Below are 27,694 nucleotides of genomic sequence, written 5' to 3' on the forward strand. Positions count from 1 at the left end.
TATGAGACTAAAGAAAGCCCCTTTCTTGGCTCGTAAGAGCATAATACTAAATTGGATGAATCCTAGGCCTCCATCCAGAGCTTCTTGGATTGCCCTTGTGAATCCCATAATTCCTCTTGAGCAATTTGTATTCAAGAACAGGGGCTCTTTAAATAAATTTGAGAAAATCTGGAGCGGATGGCTGAGATCGCCCTTGACAGGGGGTTCGCCCAGTTCCCTGGCTTCAAACTTACATGACCTTTCGTCTTAAATTTCTTTTTCTGTCATAATGATTACTCGGATGGTGGACTCTTATTGAATGTATCGGTTTTCATGCAGGCAGTGTGACACGGTTCCCAGCATTTGATAATATTATTCTGTGCCTATATGGTATTACAAGTTTTGGATATAACCTGTGATTGATTACTTATGTACCTTCTAATGTTCAAATTTATCCTCCATGTACTAATCGCTATATTGATTATTGATTCTATGTTATACTTAACCTTCAATAAAACGAGTTAAAAAAAAAAAAAATCATACACCGCTCTCCACACACATCAGCGGCCGTCAGACAGGAGGTCAATGCGATGCTGCAGAGCGGCGCTGCTGCGGACACAGAGGAAGACGAGTGATGCTGCTGGAGGGAGGAAAGGGGAGTAGAAATGGTAATTTTTTTCTGTGCTACAGGATGCAGGCCATATACCAGGACGGGGGTATACAGCAGGACGGGGGTATACAGCAGGACGGGGGTATACAGCAGGACGGGGGTATACAGCAGGACGGGGGTATACAGCAGGACGGGGGTATACAGCAGGACGGGGGTATACAGCAGGACGGGGGTATACAGCAGGACAGGGGTATACAGCAGGACAGGGGTATACAGCAGGACAGGGGTATACAGCAGGACAGGGGTATACAGCAGGACAGGGGTATACAGCAGGACAGGGGTATACAGCAGGACAGGGGTATACAGCAGGACAGGGGTATACAGCAGGACAGGGGTATACAGCAGGACAGGGGTATACAGCAGGACAGGGGTATACAGCAGGACAGGGGTATACAGCAGGACAGGGGTATACAGCAGGACAGGGGTATACAGCAGGACAGGGGTATACAGCAGGACAGGGGTATACAGCAGGACGGTGTACATATATACAAGGATGGGGATCATATACAAAGCAGGAGGATCATTACAAGGATGGGGTACCTTCGAAGAGAATTTGAGGACATTACCTCCATAACCGTGTCAGCAGCAGATCCTCGCCCCATAACAGTGTGTCATGACCACACTTTTTGCTTAAAATTTTATTTTCCTATTTTCCTCTTCTAAAACCAGGGTGTGTCTTATGGTCCAGTGCGTCTTATGGTTTGAAAAATATGGTAATTAATAAAAGAACCTCAAAGAAGTTTTATGCCCTTATGGGGGTGCCATGTGTAAAATAAATAAGTTAAAAAGAAAAAAATTAATAAAGAAAATTAAAAAAAAAAAAAAAAGCTCCATCAATTCAAATCCTTGTCATTATCGGCCATAAAACAAGACAAAAAAAAAAAAAAAGCATACGAGATAAAAATATTCTGTACAGGACAGGGAACAGTAATAATAAAGAATGTGACCGACATAAAAACTTAAGCCTCATGTACCGTGAAAAAAAGCACAGAAATATCTGAATGCAAAGATTTTTTATAGCTCTTTTAACCACACATATGAAAAACACCTGAAGATGTGCCCGGGTGTGATTACCGCCTTACCAGCCGCTATTCATGGGCATTGAATGGTCTACTTCCATCCTGCCCTTCATATATTCCTGACTCTGTTAGGTCACGGCTCCGGTAGCTCCGTGCCTTGGGGCCTTCATTAGGCCTTTAGTTGTCGGTCTCAGCAATTTTCCAACAAAAAACAAAAACAAAATACATTTTAAGTCTTTCACATGACACGTTTCATTGAACTTCTTGCAGAGATTTTTTTATAGGCATTTACAGCTTTTTTTTGGGTCCAGAGCATCAGTGCACAAAATGTAACCATATATTAAGACTATGGAGGAACCCACCTTACCAAACCGTAGACACAGGCAAAGCTATCACAGCATCCAGCTGAAATACATCACAGCACAAAGACCTGTCATTGCCACACACACACACACACACACACACACACACACACACACACACACACACACACACACACACACGGGGAGCAGAGAATATGCTGACAGCTGACGGTGCTGGAAGTGGCCGCGCATGGCACTGACCTCATGTGCTGCAGCGCTTACATGCTGGTCAGTTGCAGGACAACACCGGAGGGAGCGCAGGGTAGGTGAATACAGTCACTGTTTTTTGTTTGTTTTTTTTTACTGTGTGCAGCGTGGTGGGAGGGCTATATACCAGGATGAGGACATGATGGCAATATATATACCAGGATGTGGCCATGATGGGGGAATATATACCAGGATGGGCCATATATACCAGGCTATATCCTTGATCGGGGGTCATACACCAGGATGGGGTCACGATAGTGGACATGTTGAGGATAAAGAATTGAGTATCCAAAAATACTTAATTCAGCCATTTCATAGACTCAGTTATATAGTTCAGTAGATGTGAACTAACACATATTTGTGAATGCTTTTGTTTCTTACTAACATGTATATATGTATATTGCATATTCAGTGTATTTTCCTTAGACACAGTATATACCACCACATGTGATTGTAAAGATGGCCACCATTTCCTGTTCTCCACCCAAGACAAATCGACAAAGAAATTCCTGGATCCTAGACTGACCAATCAACGGAGAATATGCAGATCTCTCTACGTCATGAAGCCCTGACTTACGATACTTGATTGGACTAAAACTTTTGTTCACACCCCTTTACTGTTTGGTCTAGAGTCTCTTTCAAACAATAAAGAACACACTTGGTTAAGAGCCAGTCATGGAGATAGATGTAACTGACTTGCTGTGCAGTTATTTTTCATTCTCGTGTGCACCCATGACATTTTAATTAGAAGCAGCAGCCGGATATCAAGAGATCCTTTGAGTCTCATCATCATCGTCATTCTGACCTTGACAACTGGCGACCCAGATGGGACTACCGTAAAGGGTGAGTCAGAGCTTCCATTGTCCGGACGTCTGGGGGCTACTCCACAAGTATCCAGGTGTCGCTTGATAGGATTGATCACCCTTCATTTCGCAGGTAACCATCATATACATTGTGTGTGCTGTTTTACCTGTGGATCGAGAGACGCCTGGCGAAAGTGGGTGGTCACTAGTCCGGAGAATGGTAGTGCACCGGAGACCTAACGGTGTGACTGTCACCCGCCGGTGGGCTAGAAGGACCCAGCTCCCATAGGGGCTAGGGGTAGGTTGTAAAGTATCCGGCTGTCTGTAATTAGAAATGGGGTGTTTTCTTGAGTAGCTGTTTTTATCTGTATATAGGTGTATGGTTAATCAAGCTTGTGATTTCTCTGTTTGGTTCTCGGAGAGTTAATTGCCTGTAGTTTTTTTCTTCTTCGCTGTGAACAAAGGGAGAAGGGGGGTCTGGTTAAGCCCAGGGATATCCATGACAGTCTTTCTATTGAGAACAAGGAATGCGAGGGGGGGGAGCACATCCTTACATTCTTACACTCAGAGGAAGCAAAAAGGTGGGGGCTATATGTCCACCAGCTGCTTGAGGCAGAGCGGAGATCAAGTTACACAGCTCGGTCTCTGCTGTCTCTTAGCTAAGAAACAGGGGGGTGGAGGGTGAAGAGGCAGACACCGGGTGTTAAAACAGCGCAGCTCTTTGGAGAGAGGAGGGGTCAATGGGCTGCAGCCTTTGTATCGTAAAGCAAGCAGAGTTGTAATGATTTGAAAGAAAAACAAGTGTTATTTTAGTTTGGATTTGAGAGAAATTAACTAGTTTATGCGTTTTTCAGCATTTTGTAATTGTTGGTTTGTTTTTGGAACAGAGAGATAAGGGAATTGGCGTGTCCCCCAGTGTTTTATTTATATATATATATATATATATATATATATATATATATATAAAATACATCGATTCTTGTGTTAATAGCCGGAAATAGGAACACGTGGAGAACGGTATTAGTATCCACGTGTTGGACGCTGAAAAAGTGCGTCCGCTTACACGGGAAAGAGGGGGAGGGATTCCGGTGGTGGAGAAAAGTGTTTTGAACCAGCGTATTCCCCTGAGTATTAACTCATGCACTGCTATGTGAGACGCCGGAAAAATAGGAACGTACGAGGAACGGTATTGTATTCGTACGTTGGACGTCGCAGTATGTCCTTATTGCATAGTAGGGAAGCGGGAAGAGGGTTCAGTTGGATGTGGCCAATCCAGCTAGAGCACTGTATACTCTGTTCGAGAAGAGATTGTTTTTTAGTAGGAGCTGAGAACGCTGTCGCCCTAGTTACAAAAAACGGAAAAAATATAAAAGATTGCAAAAAGTTGTGTAATATCGTTGGACTACCACTAGATGGCAGGCTGCAACCCATGTATTGAAGTTCAGATTAATCTGTAGTGAGTTTATAATGAAGAACAAAGACCTCATTCACTGTCTGTTGCTGTTTGTAGAATCACTAAATGTGTTTCTCTAGCGGTAAACTCATTGTTCTGCTCTAGAAGTCATTATATCTGGTGCTAATCAAATCTCTCCTTTGTATGCTGAAATGCAAATTTACAGGCACTAAAGTATCCCTGGTTTACTACGTAGTTCCAGCCACTCCCAGTACACCCAGGGAGTCACAACATGGATGCTGCACCCGGAAGTCAGGTGCCTGGAACTTCCTGTGGCAGCCGTCTTGCTACACCCACTGATGGCAGTACACCTCATAAGCCACACCCCTCGCAATGGCTCTTTGTTCAAAGCTCTCCACCCATCCCCGGTGGGAGGTGTTCTCTGGTATATATGACTAACACATTTGAATAAGTATAAATTGTATATTTGTTTACTCAGCTATCTCATAAGTGCAAGTCAAAGATAAGTAAGTGAAACTTTTACAGAATTTTCTGTTCACATAAAATCAATTGGTATTTTAGAAGTCCTGCAGTATTATATCATAAAATAAAATAGAGGAAGGTAAATATATATATATATATATATATATATATATATATCTTTGTACTGTGTTAGTTAATTTAAAACAAAAATTGTAAACGACTTACCCCTACTGATGTCAAAATGTATCAAATCCATTTGTAAAAAAGGAATTAGGAAAAATGTATAATGCATTCTATGTAGATATGGGTAATGAATGTGTTCACTGCTACGTCTTTGTTATAACAAAGGATGAGTTTTTTTCTTCTTCCTCTCTCGCTTTTAAGAGACAGGGATGGAATGTGTCTTGATGGAATGTGTCTTTCTCCAATAGTGACGTGAGTTTGGTTTAACCCTTAGAGTTCAGGATTTCACATTTTTAGTTTGCTGTTTATACCTGAATAGGGAATATTAAATTTTATGGGATGTGCGATATAATTTGTGTTGTTTTGTGTTTAATGGCGATTTATTTGAACAATATATTTTTATTTTGTGACTATCACCTTTTCTGTTTTTACGATTATTTCTAAACCATTCATATATTTTTTGTCAGTTAGTCGCCCAGTCACAGCTGTCATTTCATCATGTCTCAGTCGTTTCTACTATGAAAGGTTTTTCTTTTCTTTATGGATACAGTGTTGTTTATTGTAAAGTTTTTAAAATTTCCCAGTAATGTATAGTGTTGTGAGATATACGTTATTTTCAGTGTTTGTTCTTTTTAGGTTTTAGTATGTGGCTAATTTATTACCTGCTGTTTTATCTTTTCTTTTAGGGAATACCAGTATAAAAATGCTGAATTTTGCCATATTGGTAAATAAACAATTAAACAAGGGGGGAATAAGGTATTAATTATATTCTCCAGTTTCTTGGAGGGTGCAGTAGGCATATTAGATAGGTTTTGAAGTTGACCTTGGTTTTGAAGCTGACCTGTTTCCCATAGGTTATGTTTATTAGATTACTATGGGGTATATCTGTTAACTGAAATAGGAAAGTCTTGTCTTATATGTTTATTTGTTTATTTATTTGTTTGTTTATTTATTTAGTATTCTCAGTCATGTGAGGTATAGATGACCACTAACTGTATTATGATCAGAGATGAAGTTATAAGAATGATCTAATGTATATTTTTAAGTTTTTGTTTTTATAGATGAAACCAGATGGTGGTCGATTCTGCACTGGATATGCTGCTGTTTACACCACATGAGGTAGATCTAAATTCGACCACTCCCTCCGATCCTATTGATACAGGAGACAGTGATGCATTAATGCCTCTCTTGATGGGTAGAACAGGAGTGGGTAAGAGTCTTTAGAGGTGTATGTAGGTTGTAGATTTTTTCCTGTTGTCAAATGAATTAGGTATGCCGAAAAGAAAGTCTAGATCTGAGCTGATGGATTCGGATGGAGATCCTTGCACAGGTGCAGCTGACCAAGAAGCAGTGAACGGGCCTAGAGTTGAGAGTCTTTCACCAATACCGACCATGCCTTGGTGACATTGGTCACGTCAGTGACTTCTGTTACTCCTTGTGTTCTTACATCCCTACAGGAACAAGCGATACAACAAGGAATGGAGTGTGACATGCAGGGAGCCAGCTGACTGAGGAAGGTCTGTGGACAAAGGGTGGTAAGCTTTCTCTGCCATGAGAGCTCTTCTTAATGATGGCCCAGGTAACATCTGTGAAAGACAATTGTCAGCGTGTGCTTTGGTGACACCGGGTTCAGTACCCAGGTGGGCAGATTCACCCAGTCTCGTGAGACAAGTGCCTAGAACGAAGTGAGAAAAAAACTGTAAAGAGTCCGTAGAAACACCCTGCACCTGCTCTACCCATTCTTAGAGACTGCAAACTGATTATAGATGTATATCATGAGCACGTTGTATGCAAGTCTGTGCGTGTTGTGTAAATTTCTTTCCAGGTTTGGTCAGAGGTATTCCAGTGCAGAAAACGACATTATTGTTGAGAAGCACATGAAGGTGGTATGTAAAGGAAAATGTGTTTACAAAAAGTGTATATTTTATAGAAAAGTGGAAACTAGTAAATGGTGTATAAAATGTATATGTTCTGTTTTCTTTTTGCAATAAGCAGGTCTTTATGTAAGATGTTTTTTGGTTTAGCATAGGCATGTATATTTTTATATAATTGACTGAATAGTGTGATAAACAGGTGTATTCTCCAATTCCAGATCTTAAATCAGAGCTATTAGCATATGGTCTCCAGTCAGGAGACTGATTGATCCTAAAGGACAAGCGAGAAAGAGCCATGAGTCAACACTAGAGGAGCTGATCCAACCACAGAAAATCTATGGATCCACACCTCGCATTGTAGAAGGGTTAATCAACCAGAGCTGCACTGAGCGTTCTGCTCATACTTATCCTTTTCAGAAAACCCTGTACAGTTTTAGACCATCATTGCCAGAACAGTTAGAAGAGAGGACTTAGAGAACCTTGAGACATGGGAAAGTCCAACTACAAAGGGTGAGGACTCGCCTAGGAGTCCTTGGTCTCAAACTGGTGAAGAAAACCCCTTTCCCCTTTCCGCCCATGTTTCAACGTTCAGTTAGGCAGGTTTTTCAACAGATGTTTCTACCTCTCTTCCTAAGGGAACACAGTACCCTTAGTTTTTAGAAATGGCAGAAGTAAGTCTTTAGGGGGGACTGTTGAGGATAAAGAATTGAGTATCCAAAAATACTTAATTCAGCCATTTCATAGACTCAGTTATATAGTTCAGTAGATGTGAACTAACACACATATTTGTGAATGCTTTTGTTTCTTACTAACATGTATATATGTATATTGCATATTCAGTGTATTTTCCTTAGACACAGTATATACCACCACATGTGATTGTAAAGATGGCCACCATTTCCTGTTCTCCACCCAAGACAAATCGACAAAGAAATTCCTGGATCCTAGACTGACCAATCAACGGAGAATATGCAGATCTCTCTACGTCATGAAGCCCTGACTTACGATACTTGATTGGACTAAAACTTTTGTTCACACCCCTTTACTGTTTGGTCTAGAGTCTCTTTCAAACAATAAAGAACACACTTGGTTAAGAGCCAGTCATGGAGATAGATGTAACTGACTTGCTGTGCAGTTATTTTTCATTCTCGTGTGCACCCATGACATTTTAATTAGAAGCAGCAGCCGGATATCAAGAGATCCTTTGAGTCTCATCATCATCGTCATTCTGACCTTGACAGACACATATACCAGGATGGGACTACATATACCAGGATATAGCCATGATGGGGTCATACACAAAGATGGGGCCATGATGTGGACATATACGAGGATGGGGGATATATTTGCCAGGAAGTGGCCCAGGATGGGGGGTATTACTACACAATGAAGGGTGAGGGGGCCAAACTTGTATGTCTTTATAAGATTTAGAATGCTACAATGGCCCATACATCTGATGAACATATGGGGGGAGGGGAAACAAGGTTCAAAGTCTGCTCCAGGGCCCATCAGACTCTAGTTACACCACTGCGCAGTTACATACCTGTGGAATCATCCGCACTAATCTCCTTTTTCACTCTGTTCAGACTCGGGGCATCGATCTTCAGCTCCTCAGATTCTTCTTTAACCTCCACTTTAATAATAGTCAGATCTTCCCCCTGATAGACCAAGTGTAACACGTCAGCACAATATGGCCAAAAGATGGAGAAATCAAACACATCAACATCAGTGTAATGGAAGAGGTCTGCAACTGTGTCACCTTCTTCTTAAAAAAAATAAAATAAAAAGGTTTGCCGGAATACATGGCGACTGCCATCAGAATGAACCCACCTAACAGCGGTATTAGGCTGGGAGCAGAAACTGGCGTTGTTAGTCTCCCAAATATAATGTCAGATTTGTGTAACTTTGGCCACCTGAGCAATTTCAAGATTACCTCCCAGAAGTGGGAGATGCTGGATGTGTCCCTCTCGCTGGACGAAGTGGCACGGTGTTATGATCCGGAACCATGGAAGACCACCATAAATCATTGGTAAAAGGTGACAAGAGCATTGGCAACTAATCTGGCCGCCATCCCCTTACTAACCATCAACACTAGAAGTAGCCGAGGGGTGAACTAACATCCTGTGCACCGCGAACCCAGCCGGAGAACTACCCTAAAAAGGTAGGAAAGATGAATAACTCTCTGCCTCAGAAAATAGATAAAGAATAGCAAGCCCCCCACATTCAAAGACTGCGGTGATATAGGAAAACAGAATACACCGATAGATGATAGGATTAGCAAAAGGTGAGGCTCTACTGACTAAAATAGGAAAGGGGCTGATGGTGGCCAGAGAAAAACCCTGCAAAATTCCAAATTCCTGATAGTACAAAAAGGCCCTCAGATCGCACGATCTGCACTCCGTCCTATACCAGGCGCTCTTGTCATATCAATGAACAGAAAACAAGAATCATTACAAATTCAAAAAGCCACAATGGCCGGTCAACGAAAAAGTGGGTGGAAACGGAATTCTCTCAGTGCACATCCAGCCCCCTGGCACTTCTCTGTTCCTCTGTGGAGCCAGCAAGGAACAGTCCCCCTCATCACTAGAAATCTGCTTTACTTTCTTAGGTGTAGCACATCACATCATATTTCTCTATCGTTTCATTGGGGGACACAGGACCATGGGTTATGCTGCTGTCACTAGGAGGCTGACACTAAGTAAACAGAAAAAGTTAGCTCCTCCCCAGCAGTATAACCCCTGAGCCAGAGGCGGGCTCAATCAGTTTTTTGCTTAGTGTCGTAGGAGGCTGATGTGGGCCGACTGGGCCCCCTTCAGCCACTTGATTTTTTGCGTATATTTTTTCATTTTTCTCTCGGCGACGCTCGTCGCTCTCATCTGTTGGAATTCTCTTTTTCTGCAGGTATCGTTTTCTCTACCTCAGCTCTCGCAGCCCGTGTGGGTACCACTCCCCTGGGTCGCAGAAGCTTGACTCGTCGGGCCCTCTCCCCCGTCCAATTCCACGGTACCACTCCCGGGTTGGCACGCGGGGCTAATCCTTCCTGGGCACCCCCTATTCACCCTGCGGTATCACCCCAAAGGGTGCAAGGGGCATACAGCAGGGACTGGACCTCGCAGCGCGTCTGGATGATGATCGGGCCCGCAGCGCTGCTTCACTACAGGGGCTCCCTTCCCTCACCAGCATCCACCTCCCTGCCTGCCTGCCTCATTCTTCTTCTGCGGCCCGCAGCCAGCCCTCCGGTGTGCGGAGCACACGGACACAGGTGCAGAGCTCCACGCCTGCACACTGCCAGATACGGCGCCGCCGACCAGGTAGGACACTCCCCCTACCTTCTCCCGGGCGGCTACAAGATATAGGCCCCGGTCCGGGCCTACTCACCGAGCACCCGGCCTCGCCCCCATCCGGCGCTGGAGTCCACACATGCAGGGCTCGGCCGGTGCCCGGACATCGCTGCCGCGCTGCCGCTCCCGCAGGTAGGACCGCCGGTCTCTACCTTCCCCTGCGCCGGCTGTTTCAAATTTAGGCCCCGGTCCGGGCCTACTCACCGGGCGCCCCGGCCACGTCCCCATCCGGGCGCTGGAGCCTTCTCCACACCTGCAGGGCTCGGCCGGTACCCGGACATCGCTGGCGCGTCCGCGGCTCCCGCGGGTAGAACCGCCGGTCTCTAGATCCCCTGCGCCGGCTGCCTCAAAATTTAGGCCCCGGCTTCTGCCCTGTCTCCAGCGTCCCAGGCCCGCCCCCCGCCGCATCGCTATTGGCCGCCGGCCGCTCCGTCTCCGCCCTCCGCTCAGCCCCAGGCATCACAGTGGGGGCGGTGGATGCTTTTTCCCGCTCTCCTGGGCCCGCCTCCAGCCTCCTCAGCGTTCTTTTGAAAAAAAAAAAAAAAAAAAAAAAAAAAAAAAGGGGATTATGGCAAACTCCCGGTATGCGGTTTGCTGACGCTGCAGCAGCCCGTATATCAGGGGAAAATAGACCCAAGTCTTCCATGATTATTAAATACAGTGGGGTTTTTTATCAGGGCTTGCGTTTTGTACATTATATATTTTAACCCCTTCAGGTACTTTTTCGGGCCTTGCATCAGGACACATCCCAATAGGGTTAGTCTATAGAGCTCTCAGAGCTGAGTTTTTTAGTTATTTGGGACCGGTAGCTCAAGTTTGCGGTTCCCTTAATGGTAATTTCCCGCACATAATGGCAGATTAGTGTTGACAGCTACCGCAGTCCCTGGCACCGCACGCCCCTGTATCTCGCCCCTGCCGGCTGGTTAACGCCCTGTCTCAGGCCATATATTCCCTCGCTGACGTCCCTCGGGTTCGTGCGCATGCGCTGCGTCCCCCGCCGACGCTTGGTCATACCATCCACAGAACGGCGCCATTCCCTCGGGGAGACGAGTCCCGTACCAGGGACCTTTTTCCTAGGCTAGAAGCGGACCCGCCAGGTCTCGTCTTTCGTGGGCCCCCAGTTTTTCCACCTTATTCCCCAGGTCCAGACTGCCCTTCCTACGGTAGTCTTACGACCTCTCGGGTGTTGGCCCAGGCTTTCCATCTCCGCTGGACTCCGAGCAGGACCTGGATGTTTTGGCGCAGGACGAATAGCATGCTAGAAACGGTGAGTCAGGCCGTATGGCTACGGACAGCCCCTCTTCTCTCCGTGCACCCAGGTCTCCCTTAGGGCGTTTGGAGCAGACCCTTGTTGTGCTCGGGGGACATCCAGAGTTCGCCGAGTTACCGCGTGTTCACAGACAACCACCAGACACGACGTTTACCAGCGGTAAGCCATGTCATTGTCATTATTCCCTTCTCCAAAGGGGTTTTCGGAGAGTATGGCCATGCTACACTGGAGTCTTTGATCACAGACATCTACCAGACACGGCGTTTACCAGCAGTAAGTCGTGTGTTTTTTGTCATTATCATTCCCCCAAAGGGCTCTGGAGAGAGGGGGAAGTCGCCTTGCAGAGACAAAGAGGACAGACCCCTGCGGTTTCAGTGGAATACAGTTCGCCGTGTGACTGCGTTATCACGGATAATCCCAGGCATCGATTTTTACCAGTGGTAAGTCATTTTATTGTCATTACCCCTTCTAGAAAGGGGCTCCGAAAGGAAGGGGCATCCCACCATGTAGTCAACCCGCCTGTGTTCCTCCGGGTTTCTCGTCCCGAACGTGGCGTCCCTCAGAGATTCAGTGAACTCCATACGCAGCGGACCAAGTTCCACCTATGCCGTCCCAGGACTGGTTATCATCTTCAGTGAGTACCCTCTCTTCATATACCTGGGGCCTGCCTGCTGCTCGGCCTGAGCCTCTACCATCAGTGTGTCCACCCGTCGAGACCTCTGACTCGGGATCAGGAACGCAGATTCGACATCTAGGAGGTCACTGACTTCCCTTCCGACTTTAGGGAACGCCCCTCTGAAGATAGGCGAGTTCAGTGGCCCCCCTTGGCTACGTCAGGGTAGAGTACTTCTCTCCCCTAGACTACGTAAGGAAAGGATTCATCCCTTTCCCTGCATCGACCCAGATGCATCAGGATCGTCCCCTCACACTAGGTCCCAGCCCGTTCATGCCGCACTCGTCAGGAAGCCTCTATCCCTCCAACAGCCCCTCCGCCTTGCGTGGCAGTGGACCGTTCCAGTTTTTTATAAGAGCGCTTGCAGGGATCACTGTCCCTGCGCACCCTACTCTACAGGGCTGCTAGGTTCTCTACGCCCAAGTACGGCCGGGGGGCCCAGGGTTCTCCCTTCAAGGATCCTTGCTTGAGGTTTAGACCGTCATATTCACTTTCCGCTACTAGGGTAGCTGAGATACCGGAAGGAGTCCTCCCAGACCCCGGCTCGGTCCATCATCCCTTAGGCACGGTTTTTTCGAGCTGTTCAGCGGTAGCTACTACTCACGCAGGAATAGTTTTCCTTCCTGGCACAGAGTCCCGCGTACCCTTGCCACCCGCTCCCGTTTTGGCTATGCGAGCCCTCGGCAGTCTGTGGCGGTGATAGAGACGGTGCACGTACCAGATTTCATCCCTTACTCTCCAGTGGACCACACTGAAGATCGGAGACAAAGAGGGTTCCGTCTTCGCGGGTGATCCGCCAATCTCCTCATAGCGGACCAGTCTTCGAAACCGTCCCTTGGGAAGCTTCCCTTCCCTCCTCTGGAGGATATTATCAACCGTCACCAGTCTCCCGTGCTAGGGAATGCTACCCCCACCTTTCCTCGGCACGGTCCCGAGGGACAGCCCTAGAGCGTTGTCTCCCCTTCAACATTCCGGAAGCCAGAGCCATCCGGTTAGCACGGCTACAATTCTTCTCTGGGTCGGGGTTTGCCCAGTCAGGTTCCAGTCGGACCAGGCCACAGCGGTGACGTGCATCATCCACCAGGTAGACGCAGAGAGTGTCATGGCAAGGGAAGAGGCCAAGAAGATCTTGCCCTGGGACGGGTCCATTAACTCGCTAATCTCGGCAGTCCATCCCTAGCATGGACGTTTTGGACGGCCGATTTTTTTCGGTAGGAAAGACCTCCCTTAGGAAAAGAGCTCCTCAACAGGGAAGTCACCAGTCAGTTCCCTGGCGAGGGAAGACCTCCGGTCGTGGACTTATTGTTCTCCCGTTCCAACTTTCAAGTCAATAGTGCTTCGAGTGTGCCACCTGCTCTGGACTAGGTGACGACGCCCTCGACCGGTCGTGTAGCCTGTTCAGGTTCTCCTGCATCTTCCCGCAGCTTCCCATGGTCTCGAGGGTTCTCAGGATGGACCAAGGCAACGATGCCTCTGGAGTGACCCAGGCGAGCATAGTTCGCATAGCCTACTCAACTCCTCACGGAGGCCCCGGGGCTCCTTCCCGACCGCCAAGTTCTCCGTGTCGGGGCCCCTCTCTTCTACCAGGACTCAAAGGTCCCAAGTTCGACGGCCTCACCAGTGGATCCCGGGTGCTGCCTCGGTCAGGTCTGTTGACAAGAGGATTACAGACAACGTTGAGGGCCGGGAATCCAGTTTCCTCCAGGATTTATTTCCACTAGGAAAGAGCTCCCCCGGTGGGTGAGGACCACATCTTCCCTCCTTCTTGCTGGCATTCTTCCAGTCAGATCCGAATGCGGCCCTCTCGCGCGGCCCTGTATCGGCCAGGTGTCGGCCCGTTTCGCTTCGTTTTTTTTCGGAGTCTTTTCACTTCCCGTCCTCCAATCAGAGCCTTCGCTCAGAGAAGCATCCATCTAGCTCGGCTGTTTCATCGTTCACTAAAAACGTGGGTTCTTTTTTCCAGAGAGGGGTTCGTTCAAGGTACCCCTTTTTTCCCGGCTCCACCTGTTTTTGTTAGGTGGGCTCCTCGGGCCATCTCGTTGTTACAGACAGCATCAGGGCGGACAGCCCTCTTGTCGTTCTTCCCCCCTTTTTTGTTTTCCAGCTCCTCCAGCAGGACAAGGGGAGGCTCCGGCCAGAACTCTTCGTTTTCTGTCCAAGGCAGCTCGCTGTTTCCTTCCAGAAGAGGTGTTTAGTTTTCGGTTCTAGTCTCCTCTCTCAGCCGGAAAGGGGCCTAGTTCGTTCCAGAACTGTTACGAGCCCTCAGTCTTACATGTCTGCAGGACACCCTTTTCGGTTACACCGACAACCAGTCCACCCCTCCACCCGTTCCCAAGGGGCGCATGCCGGCGCCAGGGGCCAGATTTTTACATGGATCCATTACTCCATATGTGAAGACTATCGCATGAAGGGCGGACTTCCCCCGCGGTCTACCGAGCAAGGGGTACCCTTTGGACGATTGGACTCCAGATGTCGACCGTCCAGGTTCCCTGGGCCGCCACCCGATCTAGTCGGCATACCTTTACTAGTTTCTACCAGGGTCACACCCAAGCTTCGGCAGCGGCCAGCCTTGGAGTAAGGTTTGCGGGTGGCAGTGGCACACCTGTAACAACGTAGGTGCTTGTAGGTCTGGCGCAAGCCCGACAGGGGGAAGCGGTTGCCTTCCTATCTCCGGTGATGGTTTTTCTTCCCACCCAGGGACTGCTTTTGGACGTCCCATGGTCCTGTGTCCCCCAACAAAACGATAGAGAAAGAAGGATTTTTGTGTACTCACCGTAAAATCTCTTTCTCTGAGTCTTCATTGGGGGGACACAGCACCCACCCTGCTTGTCTTAATTGTTATATATATTACCTGTCGGTTACCTCAGTGGCTATTTCCCCAGGCCACTGGTCACACGACTACTGTTCATAGTTTTTATCTTGGATTATCCAGGATGGTTTGATTCTCCTCCTACTGCTTGTGCACTAAACTGATTGAGCCCGCCTCTGGCTCAGGGGTTATACTGCTGGGGAGGAGCTAACTTTTTCTGTTTACTTAGTGTCAGCCTCCTAGTGACAGCAGCATAACCCATGATCCTGTGTCCCCCAATGAAGACTCAGAGAAAGAGATTTTACGGTGAGTACACAAAAATCCTTCTATCTTCTGTCCCAGGACCCTTAACAACCATATACGATAACCCATCGTTCCCAGCAGATGCACACAGGCAGGCTCTCCTACACAAGCCAAGGACCGATCACCCGATTATATCTGACTTCATATCCCACACACAGGTATTAGACCTTTACAAGACTTTTTTCCTAGGGGTGAAGCCTCTGTGAACCCTTGGTTCCTCCATAGGCAAATAGGTAGTTTTATTAGATCCCTGCCGAGCCAAGCTGTTTTTCGCCCGCATACCGCATTTGAGAACCTGTGTCTCCGACAGGACCCTCCAGACCACACCGTGTCGCTACTGTATAAGATGCTTCGGGAGGGCATGCCTGTGGCAAGCAGCAATAATCCTCCCTTCTTGACTAGATGGGAACGGGACTTAGGCAGAAGCTTCTCTGCGGAGGAGTGTATCAGGAGAGGAATTACAAGGGTCTGTCTAGATGGTACAGGTGCCCCGCGGCCATCAGCGTTGCGTTTCCTCTGGCCTCGGGCATATGCTGGAGATGCCTAAAGGAGAAGGGCACATACAGTTAGGTCCAGAAATATTTGGACAGTGACACAATTTTCGCGAGTTGGGCTCTGCATGCCACCACATTGGATTTGAAATAAAACCTCTACAACAGAATTCAAGTGCAGATTGTAACGTTTAATTTGAAGGTTTGAACAAAAATATCTGATAGAAATTGTAGGAATTGTCACATTTCTTTACAAACACTCCACATTTTAGGAGGTCAAAAGTAATTGGACAAATAAACCAAACCCAAACAAAATATTTTTATTTTCAATATTTTGTTGCGAATCCTTTGGAGGCAATCACTGCCTTAAGTCTGGAACCCATGGACATCACCAAACGCTGGGTTTCCTCCTTCTTAATGCTTTGCCAGGCCTTTACAGCCGCAGCCTTCAGGTCTTGCTTGTTTGTGGGTCTTTCCGTCTTAAGTCTGGATTTGAGCAAGTGAAATGCATGTTCAATTGGGTTAAGATCTGGTGATTGACTTGGCCATTGCAGAATGTTCCACTTTTTTGCACTCATGAACTCCTGGGTAGCTTTGGCTGTATGCTTGGGGTCATTGTCCATCTGTACTATGAAGCGCCGTCCGATCAACTTTGCGGCATTTGGCTGAATCTGGGCTGAAAGTATATCCCGGTACACTTCAGAATTCATCCGGCTACTCTTGTCTGCTGTTATGTCATCAATAAACACAAGTGACCCAGTGCCATTGAAAGCCATGCATGCCCATGCCATCACGTTGCCTCTACCATGTTTTACAGAGGATGTGGTGTGCCTTGGATCATGTGCCGTTCCCTTTCTTCTCCAAACTTTTTTCTTCCCATCATTCTGGTACAGGTTGATCTTGGTCTCATCTGTCCATAGAATACTTTTCCAGAACTGAGCTGGCTTCATGAGGTGTTTTTCAGCAAATTTAACTCTGGCCTGTCTATTTTTGGAATTGATGAATGGTTTGCATCTAGATGTGAACCCTTTGTATTTACTTTCATGGAGTCTTCTCTTTACTGTTGACTTAGAGACAGATACACCTACTTCACTGAGAGTGTTCTGGACTTCAGTTGATGTTGTGAACAGGTTCTTCTTCACCAAAGAAAGTATGCGGCGATCATCCACCACTGTTGTCATCCGTGGACGCCCAGGCCTTTTTGAGTTCCCAAGCTCACCAGTCAATTCCTTTTTTCTCAGAATGTACCCAACTGTTGATTTTGCTACTCCAAGCATGTCTGCTATCTCTCTGATGGATTTTTTCTTTTTTTTCAGCCTCAGGATGTTCTGCTTCACCTCAATTGAGAGTTCCTTAGACCGCATGTTGTCTGGTCACAGCAACAGCTTCCAAATGCAAAACCACACACCTGTAATCAACCCCAGACCTTTTAACTACTTCATTGATTACAGGTTAATGAGGGAGACGCCTTCAGAGTTAATTGCAGCCCTTAGAGTCCCTTGTCCAATTACTTTTGGTCCCTTGAAAAAGAGGAGGCTATGCATTACAGAGCTATGATTCCTAAACCCTTTCTCCGATTTGGATGTGAAAACTCTCATATTGCAGCTGGGAGTGTGCACTTTCAGCCCATATTATATATAGAATTGTATTTCTGAACATGTTTTTGTAAACAGCTAAAATAACAAAACTTGTGTCACTGTCCAAATATTTCTGGCCCTGACTGTATCTGCACGTGTGTTGGTCATGTCCACCAATAAAACGTTTTTGGGATGGAGCCATTAATCTAGCCAACAAACTGTTTCCTGTGGCGCAAATACTGGAGCTGGCAATGCTATCCCTAGGGGAGTTCTCTGTCTCCAGGTACAATGGCTTACTTAGACATATATTGTCCGCGGCTCAGAGGCGGATCCCGAGGTACTGGAGACAGGACAAGTCTCCATTATGTGCTGACCTGGTGGTGGAAATTACCAACATATTCAGGATGGAAGATGTGATAGACCAGACCTCTGGTAGGTCTGACAAGGTATTTGATACGTGGTCGCCCTGGATTATGTTCCGGGACTCCCCGGACATGGCTGAACTCCTAGAGGTCGGATAGCTTGACTCTCCTCTTGTCAGTAGAACTCTTTTTCACAATGTCTTGGATTGGGGTGGTCATCCAGACGAGACTACTTCTTTCCCTTTTTTTCTTCTCCTTTACCTATCTACACTTTCCCTTCTGTTTTTATTTTCTTCCCCTTTCCTTTTTTTTGGCTTTTTCTATTCATCTAATAATGTGGTTTTTGTATAAAGCTCTGCATTTTAGCACAAAACTGTTTGTGGAAGTTGTGTAATATTTGGATATGGACATTGAGTGCGAGTCATAGAGACATCTGTTGAAATTTTGATATAATAATAGGAGAATGGTTTCTCTCCTTGCTATATGTTCATAGAGGTCCATGCATGTTTCATGATTTGGAGATGCTTTTTTCAAATGAATAAAATTTAATTTACAAAAAAGAAGGTTTGCCTTCGGCCGGGTAGGACTGATCACCTCAACCCGGTTTGGCCAAAATTTAAAAGATTGACAAATATCCATCTGTTTCCCAAACTGGGGAGTCATATTACCCCTTACCGACTGACAATCCCCGATCCCCTGTATCTTGCACCAATTTTTTTTCCTTATAAAAGACCTTTTTCTTGACATAATGAAAGAATAAAACAAAAACTATATTATTGGCATCATCTCAATCAATGGCATTTTTCTTCGCAATACAAAGTATAACAGCGCTGTGTGAAAAGCTTTAGGCCCTGTGCGCACTGGAAAGAAGGGAATTTTGTTTACTTACCGTAAATTCCTTTTCTTCTAGCTCCAATTGGGAGACCCAGACACTTGGGTGTATAGGCTATGCCTCCGGAGGCCACACAAAGTATTACACTAAAAGTGTAAAGCCCCTCCCCTTCTGCCTATACACCCCCCGTGCATCACGGGCTCCTCAGTTTTGGTGCAAAAGCAAGAAGGAGGAAAAAATTATAAATTGGTTTAAAGTAAATTCAATCCGAAGGAATATCGGAGAACTGAAACCATTCAACATGAACAACATGTGTACACAAAGAACAACAGCCCGAAGGGAACAGGGGCGGGTGCTGGGTCTCCCAATTGGAGCTAGAAGAAAAGGAATTTACGGTAAGTAAACAAAATTCCCTTCTTCTTTGTCGCTCCATTGGGAGACCCAGACACTTGGGACGTCCAAAAGCAGTCCCTGGGTGGGTAAATAATACCTCATAATAGAGCCGTAAACGGCTCCGTCCTACAGGTGGGCAACCGCCGCCTGAAGGACTCGCCTACCTAGGCTGGCATCTGCCGAAGCATAGGTATGCACCTGATAGTGTTTCGTGAAAGTGTGCAGGCTCGACCAGGTAGCCGCCTGACACACCTGCTGAGCCGTAGCCTGGTGCCGCAAGGCCCAGGACGCCCCCACGGCCCTGGTAGAATGGGCCTTCAGCCCTGAGGGAACCGGAAGCCCCGAGGAACGATAAGCTTCGAGAATTGGTTCCTTGATCCACCGAGCCAGGGTTGATTTGGAAGCTTGTGTCCCTTTACGCTGGCCAGCGACAAGGACAAAGAGTGCATCCGAGCGGCGCAGGGGCGCCGTACGAGAAATGTAGAATCTGAGTGCTCTCACCAGATCTAACAAGTGCAAATCCTTTTCACATTGGTGAACTGGATGAGGACAAAAAGAGGGTAAGGAGATATCCTGATTGAGATGAAAGGGGGATACCACCTTAGGGAGAAATTCCAGAACCGGACGCAGAACCACCTTGTCCTGGTGAAACACCAGGAAAGGGGCTTTGCACGACAACGCTGCTAGCTCAGACACTCTCCGAAGTGAAGTGACTGCTACTAGGAAGACCACTTTCTGCGAAAGACGTGAGAGAGAAATATCCCTCATTGGCTCGAATGGTGGTTTCTGAAGAGCCACCAGCACCCTGTTCAGATCCCAGGGTTCTAACGGACGCTTGTAAGGAGGGACGATGTGACAAACCCCCTGCAGGAACGTGCGTACCTGTGGAAGTCTGGCTAGGCGCTTCTGAAAAAACACAGAGCGCTGAGACTTGTCCCTTAAGGGAGCCGAGCGACAAACCCTTTTCCAATCCGGATTGAAGGAAGGACAGAAAAGTGGGCAAGGTAAATGGCCAGGGAGAAAAACCCTGAGCAGAGCACCACGACAGGAAAATCTTCCACGTCCTGTGGTAGATCTTGGCGGACGTTGGTTTCCTGGCCTGTCTCATAGTGGCAATGACCTCTTGGGATAACCCTGAAGACGCTAGGATCCAGGACTCAATGGCCACACAGTCAGGTTGAGGGCCGCAGAATTCAGATGGAAAAACGGCCCTTGAGACAGCAAGTCTGGTCGGTCTGGTAGTGCCCACGGTTGGCCGACCGTGAGATGCCACAGATCCGGGTACCACGACCTCCTCGGCCAGTCTGGAGCGACGAGGATGGCGCGGCGGCAGTCGGCCCTGATCTTGCGTAACACTCTGGGCAACAGTGCCAGAGGAGGAAACACATAAGGGAGTTGAAACTGCGACCAATCTTGAACTAAGGCGTCTGCCGCCAGAGGTCTGTGATCTTGAGACCGTGCCATGAATGTCGGGACCTTGTTGTTGTGCCGGGACGCCATTAGGTCGACGTCCGGCATGCCCCAGCGGCAACAGATCTCCTGAAACACGTCCGGGTGAAGGGACCATTCCCCTGCGTCCATGCCCTGGCGACTGAGAAAGTCTGCTTCCCAGTTTTCTACGCCCGGGATGTGAACTGTGGATATGGTGGAGGCTGTGGCTTCCACCCACAGCAGAATCCGCCGGACTTCCTGGAAGGCTTGCCGACTGCGTGTCCCGCCTTGGTGGTTGATGTATGCCACCGCTGTGGAGTTGTCCGACTGAATTCGGATCTGTTTGCCTTCCAGCCACGGCTGGAACGCCTTTAGGGCAAGATACACTGCCCTTATCTCCAGAACATTGATCTGAAGGTAGGACTCTGTCTGAGTCCAAGTCCCCTGAGCCCTGTGGTGGAGAAAGACCGCTCCCCACCCTGACAGGCTCGCGTCCGTCGTGACCACCGCCCAGGATGGGGGCAGGAAGGATTTCCCCTTCGACAGAGAAGTGGGGAGAAGCCACCACTGAAGGGAAGCCTTGGCTGCCCGCGAAAGGGAGACGTTCCTGTCGAGGGACGTCGACTTCCCGTCCCATTTGCGGAGAATGTCCCATTGAAGTGGGCGCAGATGAAACTGCGCAAAAGGAACTGCCTCCATTGCTGCCACCATCTTCCCTAGGAAGTGCATGAGGCGCCTCAGGGGGTGTGACTGGCCTTGAAGGAGAGATTGCACCCCTGTCTGTAGTGAACGCTGTTTGTTCAGCGGAAGCTTCACTATCGCTGAGAGAGTATGAAACTCCATGCCAAGATATGTCAGTGATTGGACCGGTGTCAGATTTGACTTTGGAAAATTGATGATCCACCCGAAACTCTGGAGAGTCTCTAGAGCGATGTTCAGGCTGTGTTGGCATGCCCCTTGAGAGGGTGCCTTGACAAGCAGATCGTCTAAGTAAGGGATCACCGAGTGTCCCTGAGAGTGTAGGATTGCCACCACTGTTGCCATAACCTTGGTGAAGACCCGTGGGGCTGTCGCCAGGCCAAAAGGCAGTGCCACGAACTGAAGGTGTTCGTCCCCTATGGCGAAACGCAGGAAGCGCTGATGCTCTGGTGCAATCGGTACGTGGAGATAAGCATCTTTGATGTCGATTGATGCTAGGAAGTCTCCTTGGGACATTGAGGCGATGACGGAGCGGAGCGATTCCATCCGGAACCGCCTGGTTTTCACATGCTTGTTGAGCAGTTTTAGGTCCAGAACAGGACGGAAGGATCCGTCCTTTTTTGGCACCACGAACAAGTTGGAGTAAAAACCGTGACCCCGTTGCTGAGGAGGAACAGGGATCACCACTCCTTCCGCCTTCAGGGTGCCCACCGCCTGCATAAGAGCCTCGGCTCTGTCGGGGGGTGGAGATGTTCTGAAGAAACGAGTCGGAGGACGAGAGTTGAACTCTATCCTGTAACCGTGAGATAGAATGTCTCTCACCCATCGGTCTTTTACTTGTGGCAGCCAGGCGTCGCAAAAGCGGGAGAGCCTGCCACCGACCGAGGATGCGGTTTGAGGAGGCCGAAAGTCATGAGGAGGCCGCTTTGAGAGCGGTTCCTCCGGCGGTCTTTTTAGGACGTGACTTAGACCGCCATGAATCGGAGTTCCTCTGATCTTTCTGAGGCCTTTTGGACGAGGAGAATTGAGACCTGCCCGCGGTCCGAAAGGACCGAAACCTCGATTGTACCTTCCGTGGTTGAGGTCTGTTTGGTTTGGACTGGGGTAAGGATGAGTCCTTTCCCTTGGATTGTTTAATGATTTCATCCAATCGCTCACCAAACAAGCGGTCGCCAGACAATGGCAAACCGGTTAAGAACTTTTTGGAAGCAGAGTCTGCCTTCCATTCACGTAGCCACATGGCCCTGCGGACTACCACCGAATTGGCAGATGCTACCGCCGTACGGCTCGCAGAGTCCAGGACAGCATTAATGGCGTAGGACACAAACGCCGACGCCTGAGAGGTTAAGGACACCACTTGCGGGGCAGATGTACGTGTTACTGCATTAATCTGCGCCTGACAAGCTGAGATAGCTTGGAGTGCCCATACGGCTGCGAATGCTGGAGCAAAAGACGCGCCGATAGCTTCATAGATGGATTTCAACCATAGTTCCATCTGTCTGTCAGTGGCATCTTTGAGCGAAGCCCCATCTTCCACTGCAACTATGGATCTAGCCGCCAGTCTGGAGATTGGAGGATCCACCTTAGGACACTGAGTCCAGCGCTTGACAACATCAGGGGGGAAGGGATAACGTGTATCCTTAAGGCGCTTGGAAAAACGCTTGTCTGGACAGTCTCGGTGTTTCTGGATTGCCTCTCTGAAGTCAGAGTGATCCAGAAACATATTTAATGTACGCTTGGGAAATCTAAAACGGAATTTCTCCTGCTGAGAAGCTGACTCCTCAATTGTAGGAGCTGGGGGAGAAATATCCAACACCTGATTGATGGTCGCTATAAGGTCATTCACTACGGCGTCACCTTCAGGTGTATCTAGGTTGAGAGCGGCTTCAGGATCAGAATCCTGATCTGTTACCTCCGCTTCATCCTCCAGAGAGTCCCCCTGCTGGGACCCTGAACAGTGTGATGAGGTGGAGGGAATTTCCCAGCGACCCCGCTTGGGCGGCCTGGGACTGCGGTCCGTGTCAGAGACCTCACCCTGGGACCTATGGGTCACCCCAGAGGCACTTTGCTGTTCCAATTGAGGGGGACCAAGGGTCAAGGATTGGATAGAGCCCGGGGCCTGAATCACCGGTCTGGACTGCAATGCTTCCAGTATTTTAGCAGACCATTTATCCATAGTCTCAGACAGTTTGTCAGCAAAAGCTGCAAACTCCGTCCCTGTCACCTGGACAGTGGTAGCAGGTGGTTCCACCTGGGCCACCAGTAGCAGAGGCTCCGGCTGAGTAAGTGCCACAGGGGCCGAGCATTGCACACAATGAGGGTCAGTGGAACCTGCCGGTAGTCTAGCTGCACATGAGGTACAGGTTGCAAAGTACGCCTGTGCTTTGGCACCCTTGCTTTTTGCGGACGACATGCTGTTGTCTCCTCTGAGAACAATCCAGGAGGGTATATAGCCAAAAATCAACAGAGCGACCGTACAGTGCAAATGTATAGCCTATAAGCCTATACCTATATATATATATATATATATATATATATATATATATATATATATATATATATATATATATATATATATATATATATATATATATATATATATATATATATATATATATATATATATATATATATATATATATATATATATACACACACACTTCGGCACTCAGTGGGGCCAGCACCACAGGTGCTGCTTACCGACCGCTCAGAGCGATCACCAGATTCCCTGCCTGGGTCTCCCTGTTGTCTCTCCTCTCCAGCGTCTGAATCGCTGACAGGAATGGCTGCCGGCGTTCTGTGGGGAGGAGGGGACCGTGGGCGTGCCCAAGAAAGTGCGGGAATCTAGTGCCCCAGTGTACTGAGTGAGGGGGGAGGAGGATACTATGTATGCTCCAGCCCTCAACGCTGACGATGTGTGCAGCGTCCCGCCCTTCCCCTGACTGGCAGGCCTGTGGGCGGGAATATGCGATACTAGGCCGCAGAAGCCGGGGACTAAAGTTATAAGCGCGGCCGGCAATAAGCGCGGTAGTCCCCGGCGCACTAACACACCCAGCAGTGCTGCAATGTGTATGGCACAAGCGCTCCATGCGCGGTAGTCCCCGGCGCACTAACACACCCAGCAGTGCTGCAGTGTGTATGGCACAAGCGCTCCATGCGCGGTCCCCACGGGGACACAGAGTACCTCACAGTAGCACGGCCTTGTCCCTGACGATACCCGGCTCCTGTCCAGCAGATTCCCAGGGGCTGCGGAGGGAGCACGGTCCCAGTGCCTGGAGACCGATCCGAGTCCCACTTCACCCAGAGCCCATAAGGGATGGGGAAGGAAAACAGCATGTGGCTCCTGCCTGTGTACCCGCAATGGGTACCTCAACCTTAACAACACCGCCGACAAAGTGGGGTGAGAAGGGAGCATGCTGGGGGCCCTGTTATGGGCCCTCTTTTCTTCCATCCGACCTAGTCAGCAGCTGCTGCTGACTAAGCTGTGGAGCTATGCGTGGATGTCAGCCTCCTTCGCACAAAGCATAAAAACTGAGGAGCCCGTGATGCACGGGGGGTGTATAGGCAGAAGGGGAGGGGCTTTATACTTTTAGTGTAATACTTTGTGTGGCCTCCGGAGGCATAGCTATACACCCAAGTGTCTGGGTCTCCCAATGGAGCGACAAAGAAACGGAATTTTCTTAAGAAAATTCCGCAGGGTCTGAAAGATTACCGCACCCGCGGTAAAAAAAACGCGCCAAACCCCACCCGAAAACCGCATGCGGTTTGCCACGTGCTGGTTGGTACATGTGTTTTATTGCATTCAATGCAATAAAGCAAAAAAAAATAATCATTTCCTTCTGAGATAGATAGTAGATAGATAAATAGACAGAGGACAGATCAATGCATTTCTCCCGAGCGGTAACGTGTCTTCACTTTACCGGCCGTGGGAAATGCCCTGTGGTTACCTCTGCTGTCTCGTTGCGAGGCTGCATTCAGCGCTGTGTATCAGTCGCGGCTGGATGCAAGCATCGCAGCACGTGGATTATGTCGGAGCTGTGTGGAGGGGTTTAAAAAAAAAAAAAAAAAAAGGGGGTGAACGGAGGCAGCATATTTGTGTTTTATTTAAAATAAAAGGATTTTTCGGTGTGTGTTTATTTCACTTTACTTACGGGTTGATCATGTCAGCTGTCTCATAGACGCTGCCATGATCAAGCCTGGAGTTAATGGCGACGATCCGCTGCCATTAACTCGTTATTACCTGGATAGCCACCGCATCACGGTATCTGGAAGAGCCGGGGACACTCCGGGACTGTCGCATAATGCATGCGACAGTCCCGGGGCAGCTGCGGCTGATATTCTCGGCTGCAGGAGGAGGGGGGACATTAACCCTGCCCCTCGTCCTACCCAGCCTGAGAATACCGGGCTGCCGCAGTGTGCTTACCTCGGCTGGAAGGTAAAAATACAGCGGAGCCCACGTGTTCTTTTTTTCTATATTTCCGTTTGATTTGTATGTGTGTTCTATATGTCTGTGATGTGTGTGTGTCTGCTCTGCTTCCTATTCCTGTAATGACATCACTTCCCTGTGGGATTTCACGATAACATTGCAGTCAATGGAGTGAAATCCCGCACCGACCTGCGGAAAAGAAGTGACATGCAATTGTTTTTGCTGCGGGAATCCCACAGCAAAACATGCAGCTGTCAAATTCCGCCTAGTGCGCACAGCATTTTTTTTCCCCATAGGTTTTGCTGGTGAATCACTGCAGAGATGTTATGAACATTTTCTGCAGCGAAACATGCAGCAAATCCGCAGCAAATCCGCAGGAAAAACGGTAAGTGCGCACAGGGCCTTAGGCAGGATGGAAACAATGCTGCATAGTAAAAAGCTTCATACAGTGACGTGCTACATCAGCTCTGCAGCTGGAGGGGTTTTTAATAGTTTATTTTTATTAATTAAAATACAAAAAGTTAATGAACAAAGAAGAAATGTAAATCCCTTTAATATTCGGTAACACCTGTTGCCTCCATCTTCAGGATTCAGTGACCGCCCGCAGCCTCAGTCCTTGGGATTTGGTGACCACGTGTCGCCTCAGTTCGCGTTATTTCATGACCACGTGTCGCCCCAGTCCTCGGGATTTGGTCACCACCTGTTGCCTCAGTCCTTGGTATTCGATGACTGCCAATCGCCTTAGTCTTCGGAATTCGGTGGCTGACCATTGCCTCAGTCAGTCAATGGTCAATTATCTTACAATATCCCGTCTGTCTATTATCAAGAAACAGAAGGATCTGGACAAGCCTCATACAATGAAAAACTAGGGTCAGTTCTCCAAGGGGTATGGAACAACCTCCTGCCGAATTCATTTATATCCTATCTACAAGTGACAAGAAGAAGTGATGGAGGGGACAGGCGGTCACAGAATATAGAGGATGGAGACGATGAGTGGTCACCAAATAATGAGGATGCAGATGACTAGTTGTCATCGAATACAGAGGTTGGCGTAGACTGGAATTCACCGAATACAGAGGACAGAGGCGACGGGCAGTCACCAAATACTGAAGATTGAGGCAACGGGCAGTCACCGAATACTGAGGTTGGCGTAGACGGGAATTCACCGAATACAGAGGACAGAGGTGACGGGCGGTCACCAAATACTGAGAATATTTACATTTCTCTTTTGTGCATTCACGTTGCATTTTGTTAACTGATATAAGGGACAATAGCTTTCATTTTTAGAAGCTTAACCTCATCACAGCTGCATAAAACTTTCACAGTACCATGAGAGATGAGAGTGTTTTCAAGTAAGAAATCACTTAAATAGGACCTGCCTGATAAAGTGAAGTAAACCAAAAGATCCTCAAAAGCTAAACATCATGCCGTAATATAAAGAAAATCAGGACCAAATGGGAAAAAGGAATTGAAATGTATCAGTGCGGAAAAGATTATAAAGCCATTATCCTGGTGGGTTCGGCCACCAGAATAATAAACAAAACAAAAAAAAAAAAAAGTAGAATGAGGAAAAGAGCATTATGCTTACCAAGTCTCCCGCGCAGCTGTAACACTACTTCCATGTCCGGTCTGCTAATTGACCCTCATACATATTCACTGCTGCCCCCGCACACAGTCAGTCCCATTAACCCCTTATTACCCCGATTACCACTGCACCAGGGCAATTGGGATGAGCCGGGTAAAGTGTCGGGATTGTCACGTCTAATCGATGCCACAATTCTGGGTGGGTGCAGGCTGCTATTTTTAGGCTACAGGGGCCTAATAACCATGTGCCTCCCCAGCCTGAGAATACCAGAATCCAGTTGTCTGCAATATCATTGCTGAGTATCAAAATTGGGGGAGACAAACACGCTGTTTTTGTTTGGTTGTTTTTTATTTTGTATTTTTTTTTTTATAAGTAATATAAAAAAAAATAAAAAAAAAAGAAGCTCCATAGTGTCTCTTATTTTCATATACAGCCAAGATAAGCTCATGGCAGGGGGCTGGAGCCCACATGAATGTCTGTCCCCTGACACACCCGTGACAGTCATGTGTTTTTGGGTCGCAGGTCACTG

General features: G+C 47.9%; 1 protein-coding gene across 1 annotated transcript in view; it reads right to left on the reverse strand.

Annotated features, from left to right (window-relative positions):
* LOC142316918 (uncharacterized) overlaps nt 1-27,694 on the reverse strand; it is a 275,040-nt gene that overhangs the window by 23,844 nt on the left and 223,502 nt on the right. Inside the window, exon 4 of the mRNA XM_075352696.1 lies at nt 8,517-8,631. Coding sequence (XP_075208811.1) covers nt 8,517-8,631 — 115 coding nt within the window. The remainder of the gene's footprint in view (nt 1-8,516; nt 8,632-27,694) is intronic.

Source organism: Anomaloglossus baeobatrachus, chromosome 6 (genome assembly GCF_048569485.1).
Source record: "Anomaloglossus baeobatrachus isolate aAnoBae1 chromosome 6, aAnoBae1.hap1, whole genome shotgun sequence".
Classification (NCBI taxonomy): domain Eukaryota; kingdom Metazoa; phylum Chordata; class Amphibia; order Anura; family Aromobatidae; genus Anomaloglossus; species Anomaloglossus baeobatrachus.